This window comes from Schistocerca cancellata, chromosome 5 (assembly GCF_023864275.1).
Source record: "Schistocerca cancellata isolate TAMUIC-IGC-003103 chromosome 5, iqSchCanc2.1, whole genome shotgun sequence".
NCBI classification, from domain to species: domain Eukaryota; kingdom Metazoa; phylum Arthropoda; class Insecta; order Orthoptera; family Acrididae; genus Schistocerca; species Schistocerca cancellata.
In genome coordinates, this window is record NC_064630.1 from 589,321,726 (window position 1) to 589,348,673 (window position 26,948).

At 41.5% G+C, this 26,948-nt stretch overlaps 1 protein-coding gene across 1 annotated transcript in view; it reads left to right on the forward strand.

The window, feature by feature from the left end:
- LOC126187697 (carboxypeptidase B-like) overlaps nucleotides 1–15,855 on the forward strand; it is a 72,682-nt gene extending 56,827 nt beyond the window's left edge. Inside the window, exons 5-9 of the mRNA XM_049928939.1 lie at nucleotides 2,272–2,359; nucleotides 2,715–2,860; nucleotides 8,312–8,368; nucleotides 8,506–8,590; nucleotides 15,589–15,855. Of these exons, the coding sequence (XP_049784896.1) occupies nucleotides 2,272–2,359; nucleotides 2,715–2,860; nucleotides 8,312–8,368; nucleotides 8,506–8,590; nucleotides 15,589–15,779 (567 nt within the window). The 3' untranslated portion in view covers nucleotides 15,780–15,855. The remainder of the gene's footprint in view (nucleotides 1–2,271; nucleotides 2,360–2,714; nucleotides 2,861–8,311; nucleotides 8,369–8,505; nucleotides 8,591–15,588) is intronic.
- Nucleotides 15,856–26,948: the final 11,093 nt, after the last annotated feature.

The window sequence follows — 26,948 nt, forward strand, 5'->3', positions numbered from 1 at the left end:
ACTGCAGTAGAGAAACACCAGGATTCCGTTGCATGATTGGAAAAATTCGACCACTGCCACCGGAAGCACCTCCACAGGAATTTTTACATTAATGAGAGGGGAACCTCCAGAATCAAAGCACTTTCTTCTAAATACAAAAGCGTACTACGCCTTTTTCCATCCAAGGACAAATACGTCACAATATGGGATCATTATTACCACTGCGCAACGAAGGCAATACATTTTTACAAGTATATTTCATCGGAAATGAAGAAACACAAATTGATCAACAATGCACAAATATCAATGTACTGAGACGAGAAGTAATTCTAGATGGACAGATGACCTTACACTAATACAGTCTACTGATGCACATATTCAAAACAGCACTGGACCGAATGGTTTCTCATGACTATGAAGCTACAATTCGAGCTAACAAAAGGCCACCTGGAGAACACGAAAGTCGATTTAATGCTACTCAGATAGAAGAAGATAGAAGACGTCGACATCGTAATTACGGGCAATGAAACACAAGCCGTGACATAATTGTACAACGAAGATGAGAAGAACTACAACGCATTGTAGAGATACATAGAGAAGGGGCAAGAGGAAATGGACAGAGAGGGGGATGGGGGCAATAGGAGATAGGGTGTAGGGAAGGACGTGGACGGAGAGAGGGGTTGGTGAAGATGATGAAGATGGACAGAGAGAGGGGATGGTAGTGGTGATGAACAGGGAACTGGGAGGGGAGGATGGAGATAGGAGGGAGGTGAGGTGGATAAAAAGAGAGGGGAAGAATAAGATGGATAGAGGGGGCAGGAGGAGAAGGACAGAAAGGGGGGGCAAGAGGACATGGACAAAGAAAGTGGCAAGAGGAGAAGGAGAAAGAGGAGAAGAGGGCAAAGGAGCAGGTGTACAGAGAGAGGGGAAAGGAGAAAATGTACGAAGAAAGGAGGAAGAAGATATACAGAGTGAAGGGGAAGGAGACGATGGACTAATAGAAGACTGGAATAAATAAATACCGGGGCAATGACGGGTTTCTCAGCTGGTAATTAACTAACTGCTAATAGAAACAACGAAAACTCTGTTAAGGAAGTGATTATTCTAGAGTGAATGTTCATTCTGTAACGATTGCAGCTTAGTAAGGATCCTTGTCTGCTGCTGAAGATCGGTAATCTGCGTAAAATTGCCTTTAATTTCAATGAGTGCGCATTACAACTCTCTATCATTAAACAGGTAGCATTCGAAAAAAGTGTTAGCATGGTATCAAGCATCATTTATCAGAAAAGACGAAATGAATGGGAATCAACAATCAGCGTTCAAAGCAAGGGGCGAGGATAAGAACAACGTCAGAACTTAACAACACACAGAGACGGAAATAAATTGCAACATCATCATCCTAACTTCACGGTCTATGTCATTTATGAGACTCCTCTTGTCGTAAGAGAAACTAACAATATTTGACAAATCGGAGAGCGTCAGTGCCCCAAGTTCTTAAACATCTACAAACCTACCGTGACGCAAAAACTAAGTGAAACAATTGCTTAAAAACTACGTTTTCATGTCTCTACTGTTTACCTTCTGCTGCAGCAGTCCCTCACTCCTTTACTACGCTTCCCCAAATTAAAATCTCAATCAGATAATTAACTAACACGGAAAATATGTTCCATAAGGGTAGTAGACAATAAATTGCACAGTGAGAATGCTTTGAAAATAAAGATGAAGACGTTTTGATAACAAGTAAAATGATTTTATTTAGTCACTAAAAATACTTCACGTAAAAGAAGATCGCTCAAACAACAGTTTAACATTCTTTTTAAGTTTATTTCATTCCTCTTAGCATCCAGCAAATTCTCGAATTACTGTTGTATTTAATTCAGAACTGTATCCATATTCCGTAGTTCCAACGCTTGCACATTTTGACACAAGCTGTTGTCATTTGAAAGCATTGCGCTAGTGACTCGGTACCCATTTTGCTTGAAATCTGAATGCAGTCCTGCAAACTATGCAGCTTACATACCTAAATACACATTTTATCCCCGTTTGCGGTAAACATGTAAGAAAGGTTGAAACCTCCATACTGGAATTCCGCAAATACCTAACGTAAATCTCTTTTTAAATAATTATATTGTATGAAGAATTTACTTGACACATCCAAACGTTTCAGACAATGGACAACAGAACAGAGCACATTGTGGAAAAAGAGCCTCTCTGTATATTTTTATCATTTATTCTTGGTTCTCAAGGTTACGTCATTGTAATATATTTCCATAACTGCTCTGAATGTTACAGGAACGGATGTGGAGGAAGACCCGATCTACAGAGTCGATTCTGTGCGTAGGTGTCGATGGCAACAGAAATTATGATTTCCATTGGATGGGTAAGAAGATAATAATGTTTAAAATTTTAGGCTTGTTTTATATTTTATATAATTATCACTTAAATTTCTTTCTTTGCTGCTGAAAAATCTGGGTCCTCTAATCGAGTTTCCAGTGCTTCACTGAGGAGACATATTGTAGATGAGCGGTTACTCGCCTCATTGTTATCCTACATTTCAACTTTAGACGTTCCGTTCGTGCTATTTCATCGGATATAGCTTCAACAGATTATTTTTCGAGATCTGCAGATAGTTTATGATCTACGTTTACCTGAAATTGTCATGGATGCACACAATGACTTTCAATACATAAACGACGTTGTGAAATTTCACTTGACATCCGTCACACATGTTTCAGAGGTTGGTGCCAGTTCAATCCCCTGCAGTGAGACGTACGCCGGCCCGGAAGCGTTCTCCGAGTCTGAAACCAGGGCCCTGAGGGATCATGTCCTGGCAGACAGCAGCCGCATCCAGCTTTACCTTTCATTCCACAGCTACGGCCCCGTAAGTGACCAAAACTTCCTTATCTAACAATACTGTACGAGGGCTATTAGTAAATTAACCTCCGATTATAAAAAAGGGAGAAGTTGACAAATTTTTATATCCAAACTATACTTAGATGTTTACTTCTCCACATTCACGTGTACGTCTACACTTCGAAAGCAACCTTACGGTGCGTGGCGGAGTGTACTTTGTGAATCAGTGTCATTTCCCCCTTTTTCCATTCCATCGCTTAAGGTTCGCGGGTAGGGAGGCTGCTGGTGTACATGGTCAAGATAGTATCAGGAGCTCAGGTGGGCATCCGGGAGGGTTTTCCTACACGTAGAAAATGCTAGGATTCAAAGAAAATGCCGGGATTCAAAGAAAAATGGGTTTTATTCCCAAGAACTGCAGCAAAGGGGTACAGTATTCACGGAAACTGGCTACGGCTGCTGAGTGAACCGTACATGGTTCGGGAAGAGCATTTCACCCTCAATAGGAAGGACTGGTGGGTAAGGAAGCTGGCAAGCAAGAGAGCGACCCGCTGTTGTGGCCGCTACCTCGTCGACACTCTTGCGTACCTCACGTGACAACATCGAGTCCTCCCATTGACGGGTTTGTGGCAGGAAGTTGGCGTCCCTCACTCAGCAACACCGTGGTGGCGTCCCTACGTCAGCTAATAGCAGGTGCGAGCCGCCAACAAGTACCGTGGAGTAGTTTACGTAACCGCTCATGCCACTGCCTGAGACTAAGGCAAAATGATGGAAGCAGAATACAACAAAAATTTTTACCATTGCTAGCCGTTACCATGAATACTGGTAAGCCTCCTGTGGGCTCGCGTCTCTCTAATTTTGCCTTAATGATCTTTTCGCGGGATAGACGTAGTAAGGAGCAATATATTGGTTGAGTCTTCGAGGAATGTACACTCTCAGAACATTAACTGTGGACCGTAACGTGATGCAGAGTGACTGTTGCAGCGTCTGCCACCGGAGTTTGCTGAGCATTTTGTGCGCCTTCGCGCTTGCTAAATGAATCTGTAACAAAACGTGCTCCGCTTCTTTGAATATTCTCTATTTCCCCTATCGGCCCCATTTGGTACGGATAATGATCAACAATATTAAAGTACTACAATGAAATTTTCACTCTACAGCGGAGTGTGCGGTGATATGAAACTTCCTGGCAGATTAAAACTGTGTGCCGGACCGAGACTCGAACTCGGGACCTTTGCCTTTTGCGGGCAAGTGCAACTGGCGGAATTAAAGCTGTGAGGACGGGGCGTGAGTCGTGCTTGGGTAGCTCAGTTGATAGAGCACTTGCCCGCGAAAGGCAAAGGCCCCGAGTTCGAGTCTCGCACACGGTTTTAATCTGCCAGGAAGTTTAATATTGAAGTACTGGCTGAGCGAGTGTTTTGTGAGCTATTTCCTTTGTTGATGGACTACAATTTCTGAAGATTCTTCCGCCTTACTCACAATTAATTTTATGTGGTCGTTCCACTTCAAATTGCAATACGCATATTCCTAGATACGTATGGAAGTAACTGCTTACAGTGAGTGTTCCGTAATTTTTTAATCATACAAAAAGGCTCCTTTTGTCTACATATTCACAGTACGTTACATCTGTTTATGCTGCATCAAGTGTCGAGCCTCTGTACAGTCCAGTCTGCATTTCGTTACAATTTTCCAGTGTTTCAAGTTCTCTGTACATAACAGTATCATCCGCGAAAAGACTAATGGAACTTCCGTCATTGTCTGCTAAATCATTTAGATATATTCTGAAAAGTAACGGTTCTATAACATTCACGTGGGGCACGCTCGAAGTTACTTTTACTTCTGAAGATTTTTCTCCATTCAGAATGACGTGCTGTGTTGTGTTTGCTAGCAATTATTCAGTTCAATCACATAGCTGGTCTGATATTCCGTACATTCGTGTTTTATTCGTTAGGTGACAGTGCACAACTGTATCGAACGCCTTCTGGAAATCAAGGAACGTACGTGCCTGTGTTTGCTGCTTTCTGTATCTCGTGGATGAACAGGGCCCTCGTTGTCTTCGAGGAGCTTCACGGTCTCCAGAAATGTCATGACACGCTAGTATAAGTTATGTTCCAAAATCCTACAACAGTCGGACGTCAGAGGTGTAGGCGTATAGTTTTGTGCGCCTCTTCGACAAGTTTCTTGAAAACGCGAGTGAACTGCGCTTTTTACTAATCGTTAAGAACGCTTCGCTCCTCAAGAGACCTCCGATACATTGCTACTAGAAAAGGGGAAAGTTCTGCGTAAAATCGGATTGGTATCCCGTCAGGTCCAGTGGCCTTTCCTCTGATGATCGATTTCAGTTACTTCTCTCTCCCTTGGTCACTTATTTCTATATGTGACATTTTGTCGTTTGTGTGACGATTTAAAAAGGGATCACAGTGTGATCTCTCTGATACAACTTTTAAAAAAAAGATGCTTTTTCCGTGTTATTCTTTGTTTCAATGTCGTTGTTGAGTGACTGGACACATCCCTTCGATCGGTTTTCTGATTTAACTAAAGACAGAACTTCTTATGATTTTCCGTCAAGTTATTAGCTAGAGTTTTACTTTCGCATTCGTTGGACGCTTCGCGCATAGCCCTGCTTACACTAATTTTAATTTCGTTTGGCTTTTGTTTATTCAAACATTTGTCGTACCGTGACACCAGCTTATGCTTTGATTAAAGAATGGTTCCTTCTGGTGCTTCAGCCAATTGTTGACAGCGTCCTTGAGATCACCGTTGGTCGTGCTGAGAAGTCAGCCCATCTTTCATATTGAAGAAAGGATAAAGGTCGCTTGGTGCCAAGTCCGAGCTACTCGTATAAGAGCGGTGTTGAAAAATCTCCCAGCCTAAAAGCCCGAGTTTTTCCTTTGTTCGATTCGCAACATAGGGTTGTGGATTGCCATGAAGGAGAACGATTCCTTCGGTAATCATCCTGCACCGATTTTGAATTGACCTACCGAGTTTTGTAAGAATCTCACAATAAACCTGTGATATCACAATATTCCCACGCGTTGCTCTCATGAAAGCTGTTCTCAAAAGTCCTTGGCGATTACAAAGAAAACTGTAACCAGTATTTTGCAGTGTGCTCGAATTTTTAGGGCTAATTGTGCACCCACTTTTGGACTATTTATTAGTTTCAGAATTGAAACACTGCACCCTCCGCTTTCTCCCACACGATTCTGTTCCGAAATTCCTCTTTTCCATCGTGGTAGCGCTGAAGGAACGTCAAGGCCGAACACGTCCTTTCAGCTTTATGGAACATCAATTAGACATTTTTGTACTCACTGCACACAACACTTATGGTTACCTAATCTCCCTGAGACAATTTTAAAGAGGGTTTTCCTTGAAGTCTAAGGTTCATCGTCAGAAAGATGGGAAATAATAAATGCACGCGTCATTTCGTGAACATCTTGTACAACTTCATGATTCAATTCTGAATGTCGTCCTCACTTTCAGCATGTACTCTGGGCGACCAGCCTTGAATTTTCTGGACCGACCCTTCACAACACCGTCATATTCAGGACCATCCCCATACACACGCCACAATAGACGATAAATCTTGGCGTCGTTGACTCCTTCTCTGAGCGGGAAGCGAATAACAGAACGCACGTCGCAAATGGCGAGAGACCCAATAACACCGCCCATTACTATCGCTTGAGGTTTACACACTGACGAACGCAGAGAGATGACAGACGTTAGATGACCTTCAAAGTCTCCCTTTCCAACCAGGCAAGCGCCATCAGAAAACGAGCATTTTATTCTTAATAGCCAATCGGAGGTCAATTAATGAATAACCCTCGTACACTGTAACACAAAACAAACGACGCACCACGAAGGAGTTATCCGAATAAGAGCCGGCCGTAGTGGCCGAGCGGTTCTAGGCGCTACAGTCTGGAGCCGCGCGACCGCTACGGTCGCAGGTTCGAATCCTGCCTCGGGCATGGATGTGTGTGATGTCCTTAGGATAGTTAGGTTTAAGTAGTTCTAAGTTCTAGGGGACTGATGACCTTAGAAGTTAAGTCCCATAGTGCCATTTGAACCATTTATCCGAATAAGACTTAAATCGATAGATATGACGTACATATAGTGACAAACAAATGGTTAAATTTTCAGATAAAGTCGATGATTTATTCAAGATAAAGAGTTTCACAAATTCAGCAAAACAATAACGCGTTGTTTAAGTTCTGGCCCTTATGCAAGCAGTTGCTAGGCTTGGCACAGGGTTGTTGGGTGGCCACCTGAGGGACGTCGGGCAAAATTCTACCCAACTGCCGCGTTAGATCGTTAAAATCCCGAGATGGTTGGAGGACCCTGCTCATGATGTTCCGAACGTTCTCAAATGGGGAGAGATTAGGCGAGTTGCAGGCAAGCAGTAGAAATTCTACTGTTTAATCAAATCATTGTTTCCCAGTCGTGGTAGATGGCGCTATAATCAACAAATATCAAATGTGCTTGTTTTTACGATTAAGATCCGATGCATTTCATTCCACATCTTATTTACGATGTAAATGTAAACCTTTGTATTCTAACGGTTTATATTGCTGTTCAAACGTTACTTGAGTGTTGCAAATGTTATTGTACAGTACAAATATTGTGGCTTGACAATGACATTTCTGGCAAATAAGGTACTTGTATGGTAATTTAGTTTCATGATTCTACTCGGTTGATTGTGGCGACTTCCCTAACCGTCGGTATGCTTGATTTCTGTGGCTGCCCTCGAACGCCGCCATCGGGATGACCACTACGCGGCTGCCGGCTGAAGACAAACCATAACCATTGTACGAGTAATTACGTAAAATGTCCTTGAAGTGATAATGTCAGGCGCACCTGCCATAGATACTCACTGCAATCAAGCATCCCGATGGCGAGAGGCAAGGGGACTCACAGACATCAAGCATCCCGATGGAAACAGAAAACTACTACATCCCCGTTGTTGTTCCTAGATCACACAAAACGCAGTTTTTAACCAGACATCGGTACGGCTAACTGTACGACCAAATTTGCAACATTTAAGTACATTTCGAATATAAATATATCAACCGTTAAAGCACAAAGGTTCACATTCACATCATAAATGAAGTGTAGAACCAAATGCATCGGTTCTTAATTGCAAAAACTGGCACATTTTGTATACGCCCACTATAGTGCCATCTACCACGAATGGAAAACAATGGTATTGAGTGCACTGTACGTATTTTTTGGCGTAGAATCCAAATATGCAGTAAAAATGTAAAATTGACCCAACCCACGCAGGAGGGGCGATTACGAGGTGGCCAGGTGGAGCCCACACCGATGTTCCCTTTACTAAAATTAACTTTTCATCTAGAAATTTTTTTTTGTACGATGCGTCCTTTTCGAGATACTTAGTTGACTGAAGAGATGCTCTTGTCTTTTTCAATAGTATCACATTCTGCGTGCACTTTCCCAAACAATGAAAAAACAAATTTTTTTCTCTTTGCAGTATATACTCTACCCGTGGAGCTACACTGCTGAGATGCCTGATAACTGGGAAACACTGGTGAGCAATTTTTCCTACGTTCATCATTCATTTTAAATCTTATGTCAGATGTAAATAAAAATAAATAAATTCACAGCGAGAGCATTCATCTTTGTATTTTAATACTAAACAACAGTCCTGTTTTTTTATCCTCGCAGCAAGCCTTGGGTGACGCAGCCAATGCTGCCCAGGAGGCAGCGGGTGGTCCCACCTACACGGTTGGAGAGTCCACAGTCGTCCTGTGTGAGTATTCATCTTACTTTTAGTTTCCTTCAAGAAATGGAACGCGTATGCGATCAGTGATTGCCCAAACATGCGTCCTCTTTGAAGAATTGTCGAGTAATTCACCTCTTGCTAGATATTTTAACTAGCAACATCATTTACATCAGGCTGTTCGTTTAACAGAACAATTTATTAAGGACAGCTAGCTAGTTCCATGTGTGCGCAAATGGATGTGGGCTCATCAACCTCATAAGTGCATATTAAATATCACAAGCCATACATGTCGCATACTTGCGAGGATGATATCTTCGCATCCATTTGCGCACTTGATTTTGAGCAAGTGATCTGAGCTAACTAGGAGTGAAATCCTTCTGGGTAGGCTTTAGTTTTACTAAATACCAACATTAGTCCCTACTCCGCTCCACCGGCTCTACATTTCACGTTTAAAGCTGTCCGCTCTTGAGTTTTCGCTGATATCCAGTTGGAATTTTCATCGCATCCCACGGGATCAAATCACTTTCGCACTGAAATTTCTCTGGGTTCTCGCACTCCACGCCTACAAATGTAAAGTTAGTTTTGCCGAAGAGAACATTTAGAAGCCTCGACGGGATTTATTCAGCGAATTAGTATCCACAGAGTCAAACGGCTTGGTAAATACGCAAAGGTATCGATTTGTCTGACGTCGCCCATGAAGGAAGAAGATGGAAAATGTATCGCAAAGAAAGAGCCGATGAATTTCTTTGGAAGGAGACAGACTGTACGGCGGGACAGTGAATGCTTCATAACAGTAATCGTACAGGAAATGTCTTGACGCAACTCTCAATCAGAACCTCCTCACTTAGAATCTAAAAGAAGAGATGAAGAGATTAGTTTCTTCAAAAAGAAAATAAAGGACTGTAGGGTCGAGTTCTGCGGCATATTGAACTGTGAAAGAAGTATGGAAGTATGTGCCAAGGACTACACCCTACCGTGCGTGGAAAGGATATTTGATTTTTGACAGCCCAAATGATAGTTAGGCCTCCCGAACCTCGTAATCCGGATGAAAGTTCGAACCATAAGAACAAGCAGAGGCCTTAAATATAATCTCTTGTACATATCCACGCAGAGTCCTTATGAAGTATTCTACGTATTTTTCACAAGCTCCCTAACCTAGCTAAAAACGCTGCTGCTGAAAAATTTTACAGGGTCAGTCAGGAAGAAAGGTACACACTTTGAGGAGAGATAGTATTGGTGATTCTGAGCAGAACATTTCACTTGGGCATATGCCCTATTCCGAATGGTTTCCGAGAACACGTTTAATCTGCATTGTTTTTTTGTATTATTCAGTACATTTTCATTGTTTACAACGTGTCAAAGTAGTGTAGAGGGATTCAAAACGAACAATTCGATGCCAGACTTTTTGGTCTGTCAAGTCAAGAAATTACCTCAAACTGTCCTACAAAAACTAACGAAGTTACAGTGCATGCGCGTCACGCGAGATTTTGAATATTCTCTCGCTCTCTTCCCTCAAATTATTAGCCCTAGAGAAAAAACGAATAGGGCCTTTTTTGTAGTAAATTTAATGTACTTTAATTTTGTACTGGGACACGTTTTCGCTAGAGGCCGTGGTTTTCGAGGTATTCAAGAAAAATGTACAAAATTGACATTAAAGGAATTCCATCTCGGAAACCATTCGGGATAGGGCATATGTCCATAACACGTTTTTGTTTGAGGATCACCTCCTCTATCACCCCTCAAAGCATGTTCCGTTTCTCCTGACTCACCTACTATAGTGCTAAGTTTTGCCTCCGCGTTGCACCATCCAAATCGTAATACATCTTCTGAGGCCAGGATAGGACTTATAGTTGGTCTCAGCGTTGCGTCCAGCTCCTTTAACTTCATGTAACAGCAGTACCTTAGAATAGCGAAAATCAGTTATACGTTTGAGCCCGAATTTAATAATAAAGTATCTAAATTTCAATACGCGTTTAGGAAAAGTGACAGCACAAAATAGCATGGCTCTATTGAAATCAGAGAGGCCTTCATTAGGAAAAAGTACATACGACCCCTTTTTATTGATACTGTCGGAGCCTACGATAATGTGGACATCCACTTACTCTTAAAGAAGCAATAATGACCAGGTCTTCTTCATTTTCTTTTAAAGCATCAATAAATTTCTACCATTTCTACATCGTCCTGATAAACAGGATGCTTCAGCTAAGTTGTTCTCAAATATTTACGGAACGTTTAAAGCAACGTAATTCTCTTTCGCTCCAATTAAATGTGAAAAATAGCCCACTAAATGACGTAAAGTCTCTTTTCATAGATGTAGTAATTACAGAGATATTGATATTAGCTTCGCTTTTTCAGGGAGAGCTAATTTTCGCTGCTAGCATCGTAGTTCTAAGACAGGTGCGTTCAACAGCGTTTCACTCTTCATATTCCGATTAGTAGCTTTGGCGTAACTACAACATTTAGGACTTCAGGTTTATCTGCTTTAAACGTGAAACCGATTGCTGTCCAATGAGGAATCCCGTGTTGTTGCACGGAGCTGCCACGCCAGGCTGATGGGCGCTCCAGTTAGACCCAAGTGAAACAGAGAGAGACAGACACGGGAACTGGAAGGCAATAACGATTAACTATGCGGTCTGCGTGCCTTCTCGCAAGGGACACAAGCATGGAGAGAGAATATCAGCGCTGATATGTGAACGCGAGAAATGTATTTACAATTGCGAATACGATCAGACTGGAGCTACACACTGTGTTGGTGACATCGAAAATTTGTACCTAACAGGGACTCGGACCCAGCCTTTTTTTTTTTTTTAATGTGTTCGTGGCGGACGTCCGGTGACACTCGTTCAGGTTGTTTGTTGATCCGTTCACTCAGTTTTTTTATTACAGAGGGAAGCTAAACCCTCTGACCGAACACGCTGAGCTACCGTGCCGGCGCCTCGGCCATCCTAGCACGACTCCTGGACCGCCCAAAACTTCCACGAGTCACCGCCATCCAGTGTCCGGTTCTCGCCCAATTGCTGTGATTCCCGCACAGGAAGTGACTTGTGATAACTGTCACGGTCTTGTCTTCGTATGAAATACTGTATTGCGGTGCCTGTGTGTTTACGATGTTCTCTGCAATATAAAAATGCGAATACTTGAAATATTCGCCAAAAAGTGTAAAGTTAGTTACAAATTAGCTACAGCGATTCTGAATGCATTATTGATCTCGTCATAAAAGGACGATTGCAGTACAATTGTCACTACTTATGTAGGACCAATATTAGGAATGTAATTAATAATTACACGTAAATTGATTCTAGCAAAGGTATTCACGATAACTAACAATTTCGTAAGCAATTGATTTACGATGTAAAAGAGAATGATGACAGCTATAGAATGATCCTATTGACATCCTACTAAAGGCAAAAGAGGAATCGGTTGTAAATAAAATCCCATATTACTGTTAAGGAATAGCAGACCAGATAATCTCCGCAGTTACAAAACAAGGCTACCCTGAGCATCTACTATTGATACTATTGCGCTTTATTGTTTATGTGTATTAACATGATAGTTTATTACTATAAGATTATAGGAAAACTAGCTGACTAGAATAGCACGGCAGGGTGATAGAGAAGAAAGTCGTGGATTTCTCAAGGTTCTTTTAATTCCGATTTGTATCGTAAAAGAGTTATCTAAAAGACGTAATTGCAACTCTTTATAAATTTAATCTGTGCTTCGGGAAGAAATTTTCTCTATCTTTTACCTATTAAGGTTTCTTCAATGAAGTAAAGACCAACCACCACATAATTTCGAATAATACCGCACCAAACGTTCGCATTCCACTGCCTCATCCAGTACTGGTTCTCAGCGGGCTAATAATGCATATTTCTTACATTCAGCTTTCCATGATTCGGAAAAGAGAATTCTCTGAGGATAGAGTTCGTTGTCTATATGTCGCAACAGAATCTAGGGATAAAATTCCATTCTTCTACAACTGCGCTGGTTGACGTGCTGGTGAAATAAAACGTGTTACGGATGGAAACTGTTTCCAAGCAAAATGTGAAGCGCTCAGGCTATCCTATTCCAGAAGCACACGTAATTTCCCTGGAGCTAACACGTGAATTATGAGCAACAGCTGCCACAACACCTATTTCGTTCGCTCCACTCGTTGCAGGCATGCTCCTTATTCTTTGAGCAGTATTTCAGTACCCTCCCAACTGCATATTTTTCGCATTCGCTGACTTGTCTTTCTTATTGGACACCATTGGTCGGTATACCTTTAGGCGTACAACTTTGTTGTTAAATATAAATGTAAAAAATAACAACGCACTTCTTGGATTGTGACCGCCGTTGATAATAAAAAAGTCAATAGACGTTATTACTGACTCGAATAACACTCTGCGTAAGCTTGTGTTAATCATTTGCAGGTTTCAAGCCGCAATATGGCATAGAATTTTTTAAATATGTGGATGTTATAAGACTGTAAATTTTCCTTTTTTTAACTCACATTATTTCTCGACATGGTCTCCATTTAGGGATGTATGCTTCGTCCACCAATCCCCCAACCTTTTCGTCCTATCGGAAAAATAGTTTCTGTCAAGCTCTGCAAAATACTCTTGACTGCAACTGTTATATTCTCATTTGATGAAAATTTCTTCCCGGCAATCTTCGAGTTAGGGAACAGAATAAAGTCGCTTGGAGCTAAGTCTGTTGAATAGAGTGGATGAGGGACCAATCCAAAGACTAGTTCATGCACCTTCGCTACTGTTATCGCTGATGTGTGGAATGGCGCATTATCCTGTGAAGAAGCAATTTCTTGCGTACCAGTTTGAACCAATGCAAGTTTCAGACGATCCGACAATGAAGCATAAAAGGATCCAGTTACGGTTCTATCTTTTTCCAAGTATACAACGAGGATTATTCTTTGGGAATCCCAAAAACCTGTGGCCATCACCTTACCAGGTGACAAAAATGGTCTTTGACTTCCACATCGCACGTAGTTGCTTCACAGACAATTCTGTGTGCACAATATCATGTACTAACTCAGTTGAGATGCCTACGGTCTCAGTAATCTCACGAAATTTTTTACGGTGGTCTTGCACTACAATATGATTGATTTTGTCACTGGCATCCTTTGTAGTGACCTCAATTGGACTGCAGGAACGCGCATCGTCTTAGGTGCTTAAATTAATTAATCCAAAATAAATGGTCTTTAATGATGGTGCAGAGCCCTCCTGAACTTCGTCCAATTCTGTTTTGTTTTGTGCAGCTGTCGAGCCCTTCAAATGAAAATGTTTAATAACAGCACGAAATTCGATTCTTTCCCTTTTCAATCGTAGCCGACACACAAATACAGACAGCTGACAACAATAAACTGTATGCTGTATGTTGTTGAAATTCTTTATACGAGACGACAAACAGTTATGAAGGCGCAATGAAAATGTTCAATTTTTTCACGGAAATTTACCAGACTTATCAAACCACCCTCGTTTTCTTTATTTTTTTCCTAGTGCATTGTTTGGCATCATTCCTTTCGGGAAGGCAGTTGGTCCGGATTTTTTATTTCAAAGGAATATTCTCACACTACAAATTTTTGTCCAGAGTCTTGCGTAGATCTATATCTCAGCTCCCGCTCTCAATCTAAATAACGAAAGCTTTTATTATCGCAGCTGACTGAATTCCTTAACGGGTATTTTTTCACAGTAACGCTGCTGAGTTTCTGTTATCTTCCCTTATGTCAATTCAGTTTAAGCTTTGCACTAATGTGGTTCTCTGTTTCTCTGTGTAGCAGCTAATTTGTTATAGAAATGTTCGACTGTTTCAAGTGACCTCAAATGCCAACGGGGTAGTGTTAATTCAAAAAAAAAAAATCTGAAGAAAGAACGGTTCTTCGTGAAACGACAGAGAAGTGGGTATGAAGTAGAACGTGTAATTTGTGATACGTTTCCATTCCAAATAGGGGAACAGCAGATTATTAAAGATTATTTACCTGGTGTAAAGCGTCAATCCAACGCGTACTCTGCAAGCACTTAAAAAATGGACACTTAATTTGTTTCAAATTCATTTACAAAAGCAAATTAGTAACAGCAGCAGAATTATCAAAGTATTATCATACAGTTAAATATCATATGTGTTTAAAATTAGTGGACTGTACTTGTACGCTAAGCTCCGCACTTTTTAATGATTCTGGAGCAGCAAAAATGTGACGCTGGACAGAACAAAATCAACAGCAATTGTGAGATCAGTGTTAGCGCGCGATACGGTCAAACAAATAGGCGACGATTTTTCAAAGGTCCCTTATTTTTGTGTAACCATAGCCTCTAGTAATCACAGCACATACTAAATACTTCCATTAGTTAATTCACTTTTTTCTAGCTTGAAGAGGTGTCCCGGTTTCTGCTAGCCAAATTAGGTCCATTTTTAGTCAGTTTAAGAGAACTATACCGGTTTGTCAGACAGTAATTACGACAGTTGTATGCCTGCTGTACATCTCCCAGTAATCCTGATTTGGATTTTCCACGGTCTCCTGAAATCATTCCATTTTACAGCTAGTGAGAGGGTATAACTGAAACCCTCCCCATTCCTTACTTTACCTCGCCTTTTAAAATGCTCTAAATTAATAGGTTGATCATTTATTATGATTTTATTGCTACTAATTTCATTTCGGTAATTTGATGCTCGACATTTTGGTATTTCTGTTTTTATTTATTAAAAAATATTCAGGATATTTAATGATGTGTTATCTGGGAAATTTTCATACGAAGTCCGGTTGAAAAAATATAAACTAATAAAATACGGTCTTGAATAAACAACTCATACAATTTGACTCTGATGACCGCGCAGTTGAGCGCCCCACAAACCAAACCAAACTCATACAGTTCGAAATGATTGCTTCGTCGTTGGAGCAAATCACTACAGATAGATGGGTAGTCGTTCATTTTTTTAACATTATTTATTTTTTTCTCTCTATTACAATTGTTTCCATGATTCGATGGCTAGAAAATGTCTGATCTAATTATGAGGTCGACGTGCTGTTTCAACAGATGCGTCAGCCGGCAGCAGCGACGATTGGACGAAAGCCGTCGGCGGAGTGGAGCTCGCCTACACCATCGAACTGCCCGGTGGTGGCAGCCAGGGTTTCGACCCTCCAGCGTCTGAAATCATCGGCATCGTGACGCCATTCTTCGAAGCAATACGAGTCTTCGGCCAGTACGTCAGTAACAACTTTGGATGAAGATTCCCTCATGTAGATGGACATGTACACTGATTACGTTTCTTTGAGATATATTTGTCCTGAATAAAGGAAGACTGCATGGAAATTTAGTGTTCTTAATCTCCAAAATGGATTTTTCACTCTGCAGTGGAGTGCGTACCGTTTTGAAACTTCCTGACAGATTAAAACTGTGTGCTGCACAGGGACTCGAAAACGTTTCAGTATACAGTATTAATCTGACAGGAATTATCAATATTTTTAAGCTTCATAACACACATTTGCTTTAAGGAGCCACAGACAACAGGTTACCAACAAGGAAGTACCGCATTTTGTTTTTCCTTCAGTAAGGCCGCTTTCATTCGTGAGTCTGCAACTGCCCATGGTGTTTCTGGCTTTTGATTCTATAAGGGGTAATCAAATGAAAATTAGACACATGGAAAAAAGTAAGTACCTTGTTTATTATTTCAAACGTAATTGGCACAACAGTTAACACATTTATCCCACTTGAGACAAGACGATCAGTGTCTTCACAGGAAAACGTTTGCGGTTGCCTACAGAACCATGCTTGTACCCAGGCGTGCACTCCCGCGGTTAAAGCAAATCGACGGCCACGAATACCTTTCTTCAGGGCTCCAAAAATACAGAAATCGCTATCATGTTGGCCTGGCTACAATCTTGAATCCTTAGGCAACTGCTAACTTTTCTTTCCCGTGAATGCATTGGCTGTCTTGTCTCACAGTGGGAGATAAATGTATTACCAGTTAGGCGATTACTTTTGAAATAGTAAACAGTTCACTTACTTTTTTCTATCTGTTCCGTTTCATTTGATTGCACCTTATGCTGCCTCATCCGAGCCAGATACATGTACGTTGAGTCACACTACCACATACAGAACAGTTACACTTGTGCTTTGCTGTTTCGTACCTTGTATAGTTGCAGGGGACTTAATTAATCAATTGTGTTAACGGAAATTCCTTGTCATTCTTTATTTTTATTTTATGCAGTCAGATTGCATGCTAACACTAGTCAGGGCCAACCGGTTACGAGACTTCGCAACCGGTCACACAGCTACTCAAATTATTGCATTTATTGATTAATATTAGTCCTTTCTTTGTAATTAAGCCCCCATACAACGTAAGTGTGGGAATAACTTGGTATTAGCGTAAACTGATGATAGAAAGCCACTGAAAATCAAGTACGCGCCGACCACAGTACCTGACCAACAGTATTCAAACATCCTATGGAACCAAAAGTCCCCCATCTTCCTGTTTCTCAAGCTAGCACAAATAGAGTACATTTAGCAAATAGAGTACAATTTACTTAATAAATGCCGATAATCTGCTTGCTACAAGGAAATTGGTCACCTACACTTATCATTTAGTAACAAGAGATATGGCGAATGTCTGTAGTTCTATAATAACATCGTAAATAATTTCCTCATTAGTTAAAAAACAGTATGAATTAAAAGTGGCATAATCATTTTGTAGCCGCAAAAAACATATCGATTTTGCAAGATGTCTCCTCCCATACATGCACGGATGACTTAGAAAGAAAAATAGTCAGTAATAAGTTACATTACGTGCGAGAAGGATACAATAGTGAATGAATGACAAATATTTTCCTTGAAAATGCGCCCACTCAGGGTAAATTCACCACATTGCACTAACTTTTGTAAAAACTGTAACACCAAGGTGGATAAAACTGTCTGAAAAAAGGTTTATACATGTTAGGGCAAATAAAAATGGCCCGGATAAAAGACTTCCAGGATAAATGATGGACATGAAGTGCTGGGCTCTTGTAAAAGGTGCCAGGTTGATTTGGTAGGACTCTGAAGCATTTTCTGGTGAACTGCAGCCCGTTTTTTTGGAGTGCAGACACGTTTCAGAATGTTTTTTGGCTTGTTCGAAACAGATCCTGTATGTCGCCATTTTCGGAATAAGCGTTGCATGGTGCTCTTTGCTGGCACTTTGACACCATTAAACTTCTCAGCAAACAGCTGACCACACCGTTTCCAAGACTTAGTTGCCACGTAACTTTTCAAAAAGGAACACCAGCTGCGCCACTATTGGATACCAACGTCCCTTTTGCACTGCTCCCCCATAGATTGACGCACCCTGCACTACGCTCTGAATCAGTGTGGATCAAGTGGAGGACGTACACGTGGTGTCATGGTGACGGGGAGTGGTTATGTGCATACATTCACGTCCAATTGTGTCCACTCGTTCGGGCCACTTTCATTTGCCTCACCCTGTTCTAGAGATCAGGTAAGTAATTATACACCAGCGCTGGCAACGGGGTGCCACATTTTACGGTGTGACTGCGTGCGGACCAAGGCTTGGCCTGTCACGTATCGATCCTTCCCGGTAGTACACGGTAAAGGGCCACATTTCGTTTAATACTGCGCTGTGGCATCTTTCAGTCGGCAGAACACTCTTCAGTTCGGCAGAATCTTGCTGTCAGCACTGTTTTCACTTCAGCATCTGTTCGTGGTATGAAGACGTTCAAGGTGTAGCGACTTATTGCAAAAAGAAACAAGAGAGGTAGTCTAACAATGAATCATCACAAGCCTTTAAGAATGATTGGGTATGAGAGAATAGAGGGATGAGAATTCTCAATATATGTTACGCAGCCACAGTAGCGACGGGTAGTGCAAATTCCGTAGGAAACGGTGTTACAATACCGTGCACAGAGAAGTTAAGGATTTAGTTGACAATGAAAAAGCAAAAAATTACTACGGTCGACAGAACGGAATTCATTGCTCTACACATCAAGAAGCACTTTGTGCCAAATTTCCAACATGGAGCACACGAAGGAATTAGTGGTGTGAAGAGTAAAACTTCTAAAGTCGCACGCATTATTCCATTGTCAGTTGCAGCTGTTTTCCGAGGAACTGAACAAAGAGTATGGAGAATTTATAAATTATTTCACTGTAGGTTGTTTAAGTGAAGGGACATACCTGGAACGGTTCTTCAATTTAAAACTCGTTGTTATTGATTTATGAAGGAAATAGGACTGCAGGATCGAAAATTAGAACATCCGGAGTGGACTGCAGATAACGCATTTTAACTAGACTTGATTGCACACTGCCCACAGTAAGACATTGCAAGGTGTGAAACAAGTTCTTTCAGGTTTGATGGGGATGCATATAAAAAGAAAGTCACGTTCTAGAAGAGACACAGTCTGACAAACACAGTTCAGTTCTCTGAACGCACTGCTGTTAAAGAAAATGAAAGATTTGAAGAATTCATAGTGGCCTTGAAAGAATTACGAGGATCGTTTGTAAAACGGTTTGAAGCAGTGCTAAGTCACATCTCTTTTCGCGTGTTGCCGAGACCGTTTGCCTTTCCAGTTGAAAGCAAACCTTTGCATTTTCATATGTAACTGATTGATCTGCAAGATAATTCCAGTTTCAATGAAAAATCGTTTTATGTTACAGCTGTCCAGGACGCCTACAGTGCTTTCGCCGTTTCTATGTCTCCATAATGAGGTTGCGAAGGTGCTAAAATATTTCCATCGACGTATTTTCTTGGAAGATCTTTTTTCGTTATGAAATTAAATTAGTCATGATTATGTGTCAACGTCAGTGAAACACTCTGCATCCGCCTGTATGTGATAGTTTGTCCGAAGCAAAAAATTATATTGTGTCTCCAGTGCAACAAAAATCACGTTCAGGAAAAAACAGAACACCTCAAACGGCCAGAGATAGGACGTTCATTTTCACAGAATATATACATTATTATATTCTGCAGAAATGATTAGCATTTGAACCACGAAGGCCCATGGGTTCAAGGTCAACATCGATATCACGGCGTAACTGCGACTCTCGTTGTCGCTATAAATCTGAAGTAATGAATCAGTGTGACTTGGACACGTGCAGGATGCCTCGCAGACGTATGAGCAAACCGTACAGTCGAATCAATGAGTTTGAAAGAGGGCGCGTTGTTGACATGAGAGACTGTCATGTATCCATCCGGGAATTTGCTTCTCGTGTGGGACGAAGTGTTTCGGCACTCTGTTGCGTGTGAGCACAGTGGTTCACGGAAGGCCGTAGAAGACGACGAGATGGGCCAGGACCAGGGCGTATCCCCCTCCCTCACCCCCTCCCCCGAAGATCTACACCTCGTCCGAATGGCATTGCAGGACAGATAAGCGTCCTCCTCGGCTCTGACGCAAAAGTGGAACAGCGTAACACATCGTACACTGGAAGAACTAACAGTCCGTCGCCGTTTATTACGGCATGGGTTACGTGCGCATCGCCCACTTCTCCGCATACCTTTGACGAATGTGCTTAAACGTGATAGACGGCAATGGTGCATCGAACGACGTCACTGGGGACAGGAATAACATCAGATAGTGTTTTCGGACGAATCCAGGTTCCATTTGTTTGAAAATGATGGCCGGAATTTCGTTCTCCGCAAACAAGGGGAGCGGCATCACAGTGACTGCATTCACACAAGACACACAACGCCAGCTCAAGACCTTATGGTGTGTGGTGCTACTGGGTACAGTTCGTGCGTGTCGAGGACAATATAACCAGTGTGACCTATGCGAGGTGTGGCCGAGCTGTTCTAGGCGCTACAGTCTGGAACCGCGCGATCGCTACGGTCGCAGGTTCGAATCCTGAGCACTATGGGACTTAACATCTCAGGTCATCAGTCCCCTAGAACTTAGAACTACTTAAACCTAACTAACCTAAGGACATCACACACATCCATGCCCGAGGCAGGATTCGAACCCGCGACCGTAGCGGTCGCGTGGTTCCAGACTGAATCGCCTTGAACCACACGGCCACCAGCGGCCGTCTGTTCCGTGAATATGAACGCACTATTTCTAATCGTTCAAGGTGTTCTGTTTTTTTTTTTCTTATGAATATGAGTGTAATTAAGTACCAATGAAAATTTGGTTTGTTTGTGATCTGTTTTTGAGAAATGTGAAATGTAATACCAAGTTGTATGCATTGTGATTGCACTGGCATTTAAATGTGGCCCATTCACAGTTTCTCCCCCTCTTCTCCCTCCTCGCGACCAGTCAGCGTGGCGTCGCGTCGGCGGAGGGGTGGGGTGGGGGGAGTGGCGGGGAGGGGGGGGGGGAGTGTGCAGCGAGGCTGAACACTATGTCACTCGTGCCAGGGCACAGCTAACGAGCTGAAGTCTTGGCCGCTCCTGGTATACACAATTGATCACACTAATAAAACTCCATGTGATCACTGACTTTGAGAATTCAGTATTGAGTAAAGCCGGCACGTGCTGCAATCAAATTCTTACATGGATCAAAGATGACATTAACAATGCGAACTCCAACCATAGAACGACAGTGATGATTACTGGAGGACAGTGTGGGCAAACTGCCTACTTTGTGCCATCATCGACGAGAAACACGTCAGCGATTGTGAAGGTTGGAACCATCGTTCCTTGAAAAAGGCTGGTACATTCGTCACTACATGTTGCTGTGCATTATCTTCATCGCATATGTCACTCATCCAACAGTTGCTGACAGGGTTACGTCCTTACAGAGTACCGAGATTGCGTGGTGTATAGAATGACACCCAGATCATCAAAAAATTTCTGCGGGATTTTTCTCGTGATGCTGTGTAGATACTCCGCACCTTAACTCGCCTCCCTTACTCCCCGCCACCCCCCTCTCATCTTTGGCTGAGTGCAAGGACGCTTATGTAACTCATAATTCCTTGCCATACCTCTCAGTTAATTCACTAATATGTCATGAAAAATAGTCCCATGATGATGGTAACAGTCTCATTTGATTTGTGGCAAAATGTTAGGCATAACCTGTTCGAAGGAAGAGAGACGTTGCTGTAATTGATGAAACGAGCATTTGTGGATATGTACGTTAACATTAGAATACATTCGCTTCTGAGATATGATGCTTCTTGTCCTGCAGCCTTCAATTTTCTCGTTTCAAAATGTCAGATAATGCTGGAAGTGGTGGGTGCTTAAGTTCTAACAATTTGTACTTTCACAATCATAACAAAATATTAAGAATGGAAAAGAAAACATAGGATCTGTTAGTTGACGCTCAGTTTGGCTTTAGGAAAGATAAAGGGACCAGAGAGGCAGTTCTGCCGTTGCGTTTGATAATGAAAGCAAGACTGAAGAAAAATCGAGATGCGTTCATAGGATATGTCGACCTGGAGAAAGCGTTCGACAACGTAAAATGGTGAAAGATGGTCGAAATTCTGGGAAAAATACGAGTAATCTATAGGGAAAGGCGACTAATATACAATATGACCAAGAACCAAGAGGGAAGAATAAGACGGGAAGACTTGGAACGAAGTGTTCAGATTAAAAGGGATGTAAGACAGGGATGTAGTCTTTCGCCCCTAACGTTCAATCTATACATCGAAGAAGCAATGAGGGAAATAAAGGTACAAGAGAGGGATTAAAATTCGGGATAAAAGGTTATCAGTGATAAGATTCGCCGATGACATGGTTATTCGCAGTAAAAGTGAAGAAAAATTGCAGAATGTGTCAAATGGAATGAATAGTCTAATGAGTACATAATACGGATTGAGAGTAAATCGAAGAGAGACGAAAGTGATGAGAAGTAATTATAATGTGAACAGCTGATGATCACGAGGTAGACGAAGTTAAGGAATTCTGCTACTTAGGTAGCAGAATAAGATATTACGAACGGAGCAAGGAGGACATAAAAAGCAGACTAGTACTCAGGAAAAAGACATTCCTGACCAAGAGAAGTCTGCTAGTATCATACGTCTTGATTTGAGAAATAAGCACAGCATTATGCGGTAGTGAGACATAGACTGCGGAAAAACCAGAACAGTAAAGAATCTAAGCCTTTGAGATGTGGTGCTACGGAAGAATGTTGACAATTAGGTAAGGAACGAGGAGGTTCTCCGCAGAATCGGATAGGAAAGGAAAACACTGACAAGAATAAGGGAGAGAATGATAGAACATCTGTTAAAACATCAGGGGATATCTTCCACGACACTAGTGGGTGCTGTAGGGCGGGGGACGACCGAGATTTGAATACATCCAGCAAATAAGTGAGACTGTAGGAGCATTTGCTACTCTGTGTTGAAAAGGTTGGCACAGAAGAGGAATTCGGTGGCGGGCCACATCATACCAGCCAGAAGGCTGATGACCAGAAAAAACTAAATATTACTTTTTCCCTTTGGAATGCAGGTGTATTCTCTGGATCGTTTTTCATTCAGTCTAGAAGACTTATGTAGCATTCATCGGTTATCCTTTTATCTTGTGCTGCGTTACAAATAAAAAGAGTCCTTTTGCATCCCAGGACGTACTGATCATAAACCTTCTGAGAGGTGAAAATGATTTCGCCTTTCCTTTAGTGCAGAGGCTTTAGTCTCTACTCCCAGTGTTTATTAGTGTTACGTTTTGATGTGGTTTGTCGAGCATCCAAAGAAACAAAACTCACAAACATCAATCGCATTCCTTTTAAAATGGTCCTCACATTCATTTTTAGATTTAATTTTGGTCAATAGCTAACATATTATACATAGATTTCTATTAGCTAGTGCTTCGTGTAAAACATACCATACTTTTTCTTCGGATATTTATATGTTTACATCTGTTCCATACATTATGTGTTATAAATTTGTTATGAAACAGACATATACAAATTTACCTCGTATTCTATATTCTAAATACTGAACTAAGTTTTCGGTTCCTATAATACTATTTTTCTTCTCTACGACTTATCTTGGAAAATAGATTACGGAAAGGCAAACCTACGTTTCTAGCATTTGTAGACTTAGAGAAAGCTGTTAACAGTGTTGACTGGAATACTCTCTTTCAAATTCTGAAGGTGGCAGGGGTAAAATACAGGGAGTGAAAGGCTATTTACAATTTGTACAGAAACCAGATGGCAGCTATAAGAGTTGAGGGAAGGGAGTGAGACAGTGCTGTAGCCTATCCCCGATGTTATTCAATCTGCATATTGAGCAAACAGTAAAGGAAACAAAATAAAAATTCGGAGTAGAAATTAAAATCCATGGAGAATAAATAAAAACTTTGAGTTTTGCCGATGACATTGTAATTCTGTCAGAGACAGTGAAGGACCTGGAAGAGCAACTGAACGGAATGGACAGTGTCTTGAAAGGACGATAAAAGATGAACATCAACAAAAGTAAAACGAGGATAATGGAATGTAGTCGAATTAAATCGGGTGATGCTGAGGGAATTAGATTAGGAAATGAGACGCTTAAAGTAGTAAATGCGTTTTGCTATTTGGTGAGCAAAATAACTAATGATGGTCGAAGTAGAGAGGATATAAAATGTAGACTGGCAATGGCAAGTAAAGTGTTTCTGAAGAAGAGAAATTTGTTAACATAGAGTATAGATTTAAGTGTCAGAAAGTCGTTTCTGAAAGTATTTGTATGGAAGTGAAACATGGACGATTCTAACATTCTGCGTGGTGTCTGTTGTTCTATGTCGTGTCTCCCTACCACTTTCGCGCAACGACGCTCTGAGCGTGTTTTTTAGGGAATTGACTAGTTTGAACCTGGGACCTGTTGCTGGTAAGGAGACGCCAGATCACACATGACATGTAGAGTTCAGAAGAGTTCAGTGAGACTAGCGATGATATAACCAAATACTTAATGATTTCAGCGTCAGCTCCACTGCACTCCCTGTAAAAGAATCTTAATACTAACTAGCTAGCTGGTAAAATAACGTCGAAAAAGCAGTTAAGTTTACCATTGGAAATTTTATTCTACTCACAAAACATTCTTTATAATTTGCACTATTGATAAAAGGAAATGTTTTAATACAGGATGATAAAAACCAACTGCGTTCAACAAAAATGTGAACGAATATTCCCCAAATGGGTTTCCAAGTTCTACAATGGATCGAAGGATGACCTATGCTATATCACATCTATAATCTAGGTTTAAATTAAGTTTCACAAAAGAGAAAATTATCAAAATGTTCTACAGTGACCCTCAATTATCTTTAATTACTTATCTAACTTGTCGTAAATTACAGTGGCTGATGTGGCTTCTCAATAATTATATAACAGAAAAATCACCACGTTTCAGATTTTAACTTACGTAGCAAATGTGAATACCATGAGCTTCAATTGACGATCGACACTAGTATTACGTAAAAAGGGGATGTAACAGATGAGACTTCTGCAGTTCTGATTGAAGCCTTATGCGCTCAAAAATGCGGCATCGCGTGCGTTCATTACCTTGTCGGTGCTCGTCAGGGGGCGGGGACCGGCGCAGCTCCATACAGCTCGCCGCCTCGGAAGCAACTCTCCTTAACTCCTCCTTACTACAATTTACCGAAGTTGGTTTTAAAAAATGCTATCTGGCTGTGTTTTCATCTGACCAATTAGGGTCTCAATGTTAACCTTAAGCTCCGCCTACAAAAATTCTGTCTATCCAATGAGAAACGTTATACTTTTCGTGGTGGGGCAATGTTTTTAACGTTTGCAACGTAACAGAGACGCGAAAAAGCCTCACGCTAAAACTTGCGCCTGGTGTGACCCTTTTAGTGTTATCGTAATACCTATACTGTTCTTCTGGAGGGCTCTAGCTTTTAACATGGGCTGGGGGGTGGTCCTGGTGGTTAGCTGGCGACGTGGGTGTCCGTCCCTTATCGTAGGGCCTTCTAGCTTAACACGGTTCTGCTCTCGGCTTCTGTTCTTGTTTCTCCCCTCGGAACTGCGTCTGTCTCACGGTGGGAAGGTATGGCATGCATTTAGGCATTCTTGTGTTAGTCTGTGGTATTCCATTTGCTCACTCGTTACTCGTATTGCTTTGGTTAATTTAATGTCACGATTTATTTGGAGCTATGTGGCATACTACTGGATTTGCTTATCATGTCAGGGTTTTCATGAAAGGTGTTGGATTTGCCTGACACCTTACACGATAAATAGTTTTGACAAGAAGAGAATAGAAGCTTTTGAAATATGGTGTTACAGAGAAATGCTGAGGATTAAATGGGTAGATAACATAACTAATGATGAGGTATTGAATAGAATTGTGGAGAAGAGAAATTTGTGGTACAACTTGACTAGAAGTAGGGATCGCTTGGTAGGACATGTTCTGAGGCATCAAGGGATGACCAATTTAGTATTGGAGGGCAGCGTGGAGGGTAAAAATCGTAGAGGGAGACCAAGATATGAATACACTAAACAGATTCAGAAGGATGTAGGCTGCAATAGGTACTGGGAGATGAAGAAGCTTTCACAGGATAGAGGAGCATGGAGAGTTGCTTCAGGCCAGACTCTGGACTGAAGACCACAACAACAACAAGCAATAAATCAACCACAACAACAACAAGAAATAAATCAAGTATTTAGCCAACGTCACTGAATATTACTACTTACTTCAGGACCGTTAACTTTCGTGTTGTATTGACTTACTCTTCAACAATTCGAAATAGAACGACACAATTTCAGAGACTTTAACGCTCTCATTCTTTTGTAGCAGACAGAAGCGGCGAGTGAAAATTTGTTCCAAGGTACCCGGTTCTCCTGCTTACTATGCAGGTGCCTTAGCTTTGGCAGAGCTGTTCACACAACTGCATGGATTACCCTGGCACGCCTCCCTCCTCGATCCAAATTCTCGCTGTCAGTAAAGTCTCTGAAACTGTATCATTTCATTTGCATAAACACCTGCGCTTGGGTTTCGGGCTGGATCCCCCAGTTTGGTTCGATGCTGTGGTGCTATCCCAGAACATGGAGAGCCTCGGTAATTCTGTTCGCGTGTAAGGGTGAGGATTAGTGGCTAACGCACCTGCCTACCAAGCGGGAGACCTCGGTTCGATTTCCGGCCTCGGTACAAATTTTCACTCACCGCTTTAGTCTATATACATAAAATCAATTCAGAATAGGATAGCACAGCATGAATTTAATACTTGCTGTGTAGTGTACTCCAAAGTTTTTGCCAGAACGATACAAACTCCTTGCATTCTAGCAATTTTCACTGCATCCAGTGCGTTTCCTTCACGTTCATACATCATTTTACCATCTTCTGTTCCTATTAACGACCAAACCAGCCACTTCTTTTTCTAGCTGCTAGTAATAGAGACGGATAGTAGTCTGACCATTATAAGTAACATGCAGACTTCTGCTTCGTATGCTAGCAGCGAAGAGGTGTGAGATAAGATTCCGAGAAATTTGCTTATCAACAAAACGGAAACGCTAACAGGGTCGTTCAGAACGCAGTGCGTACCAATTCTGTTA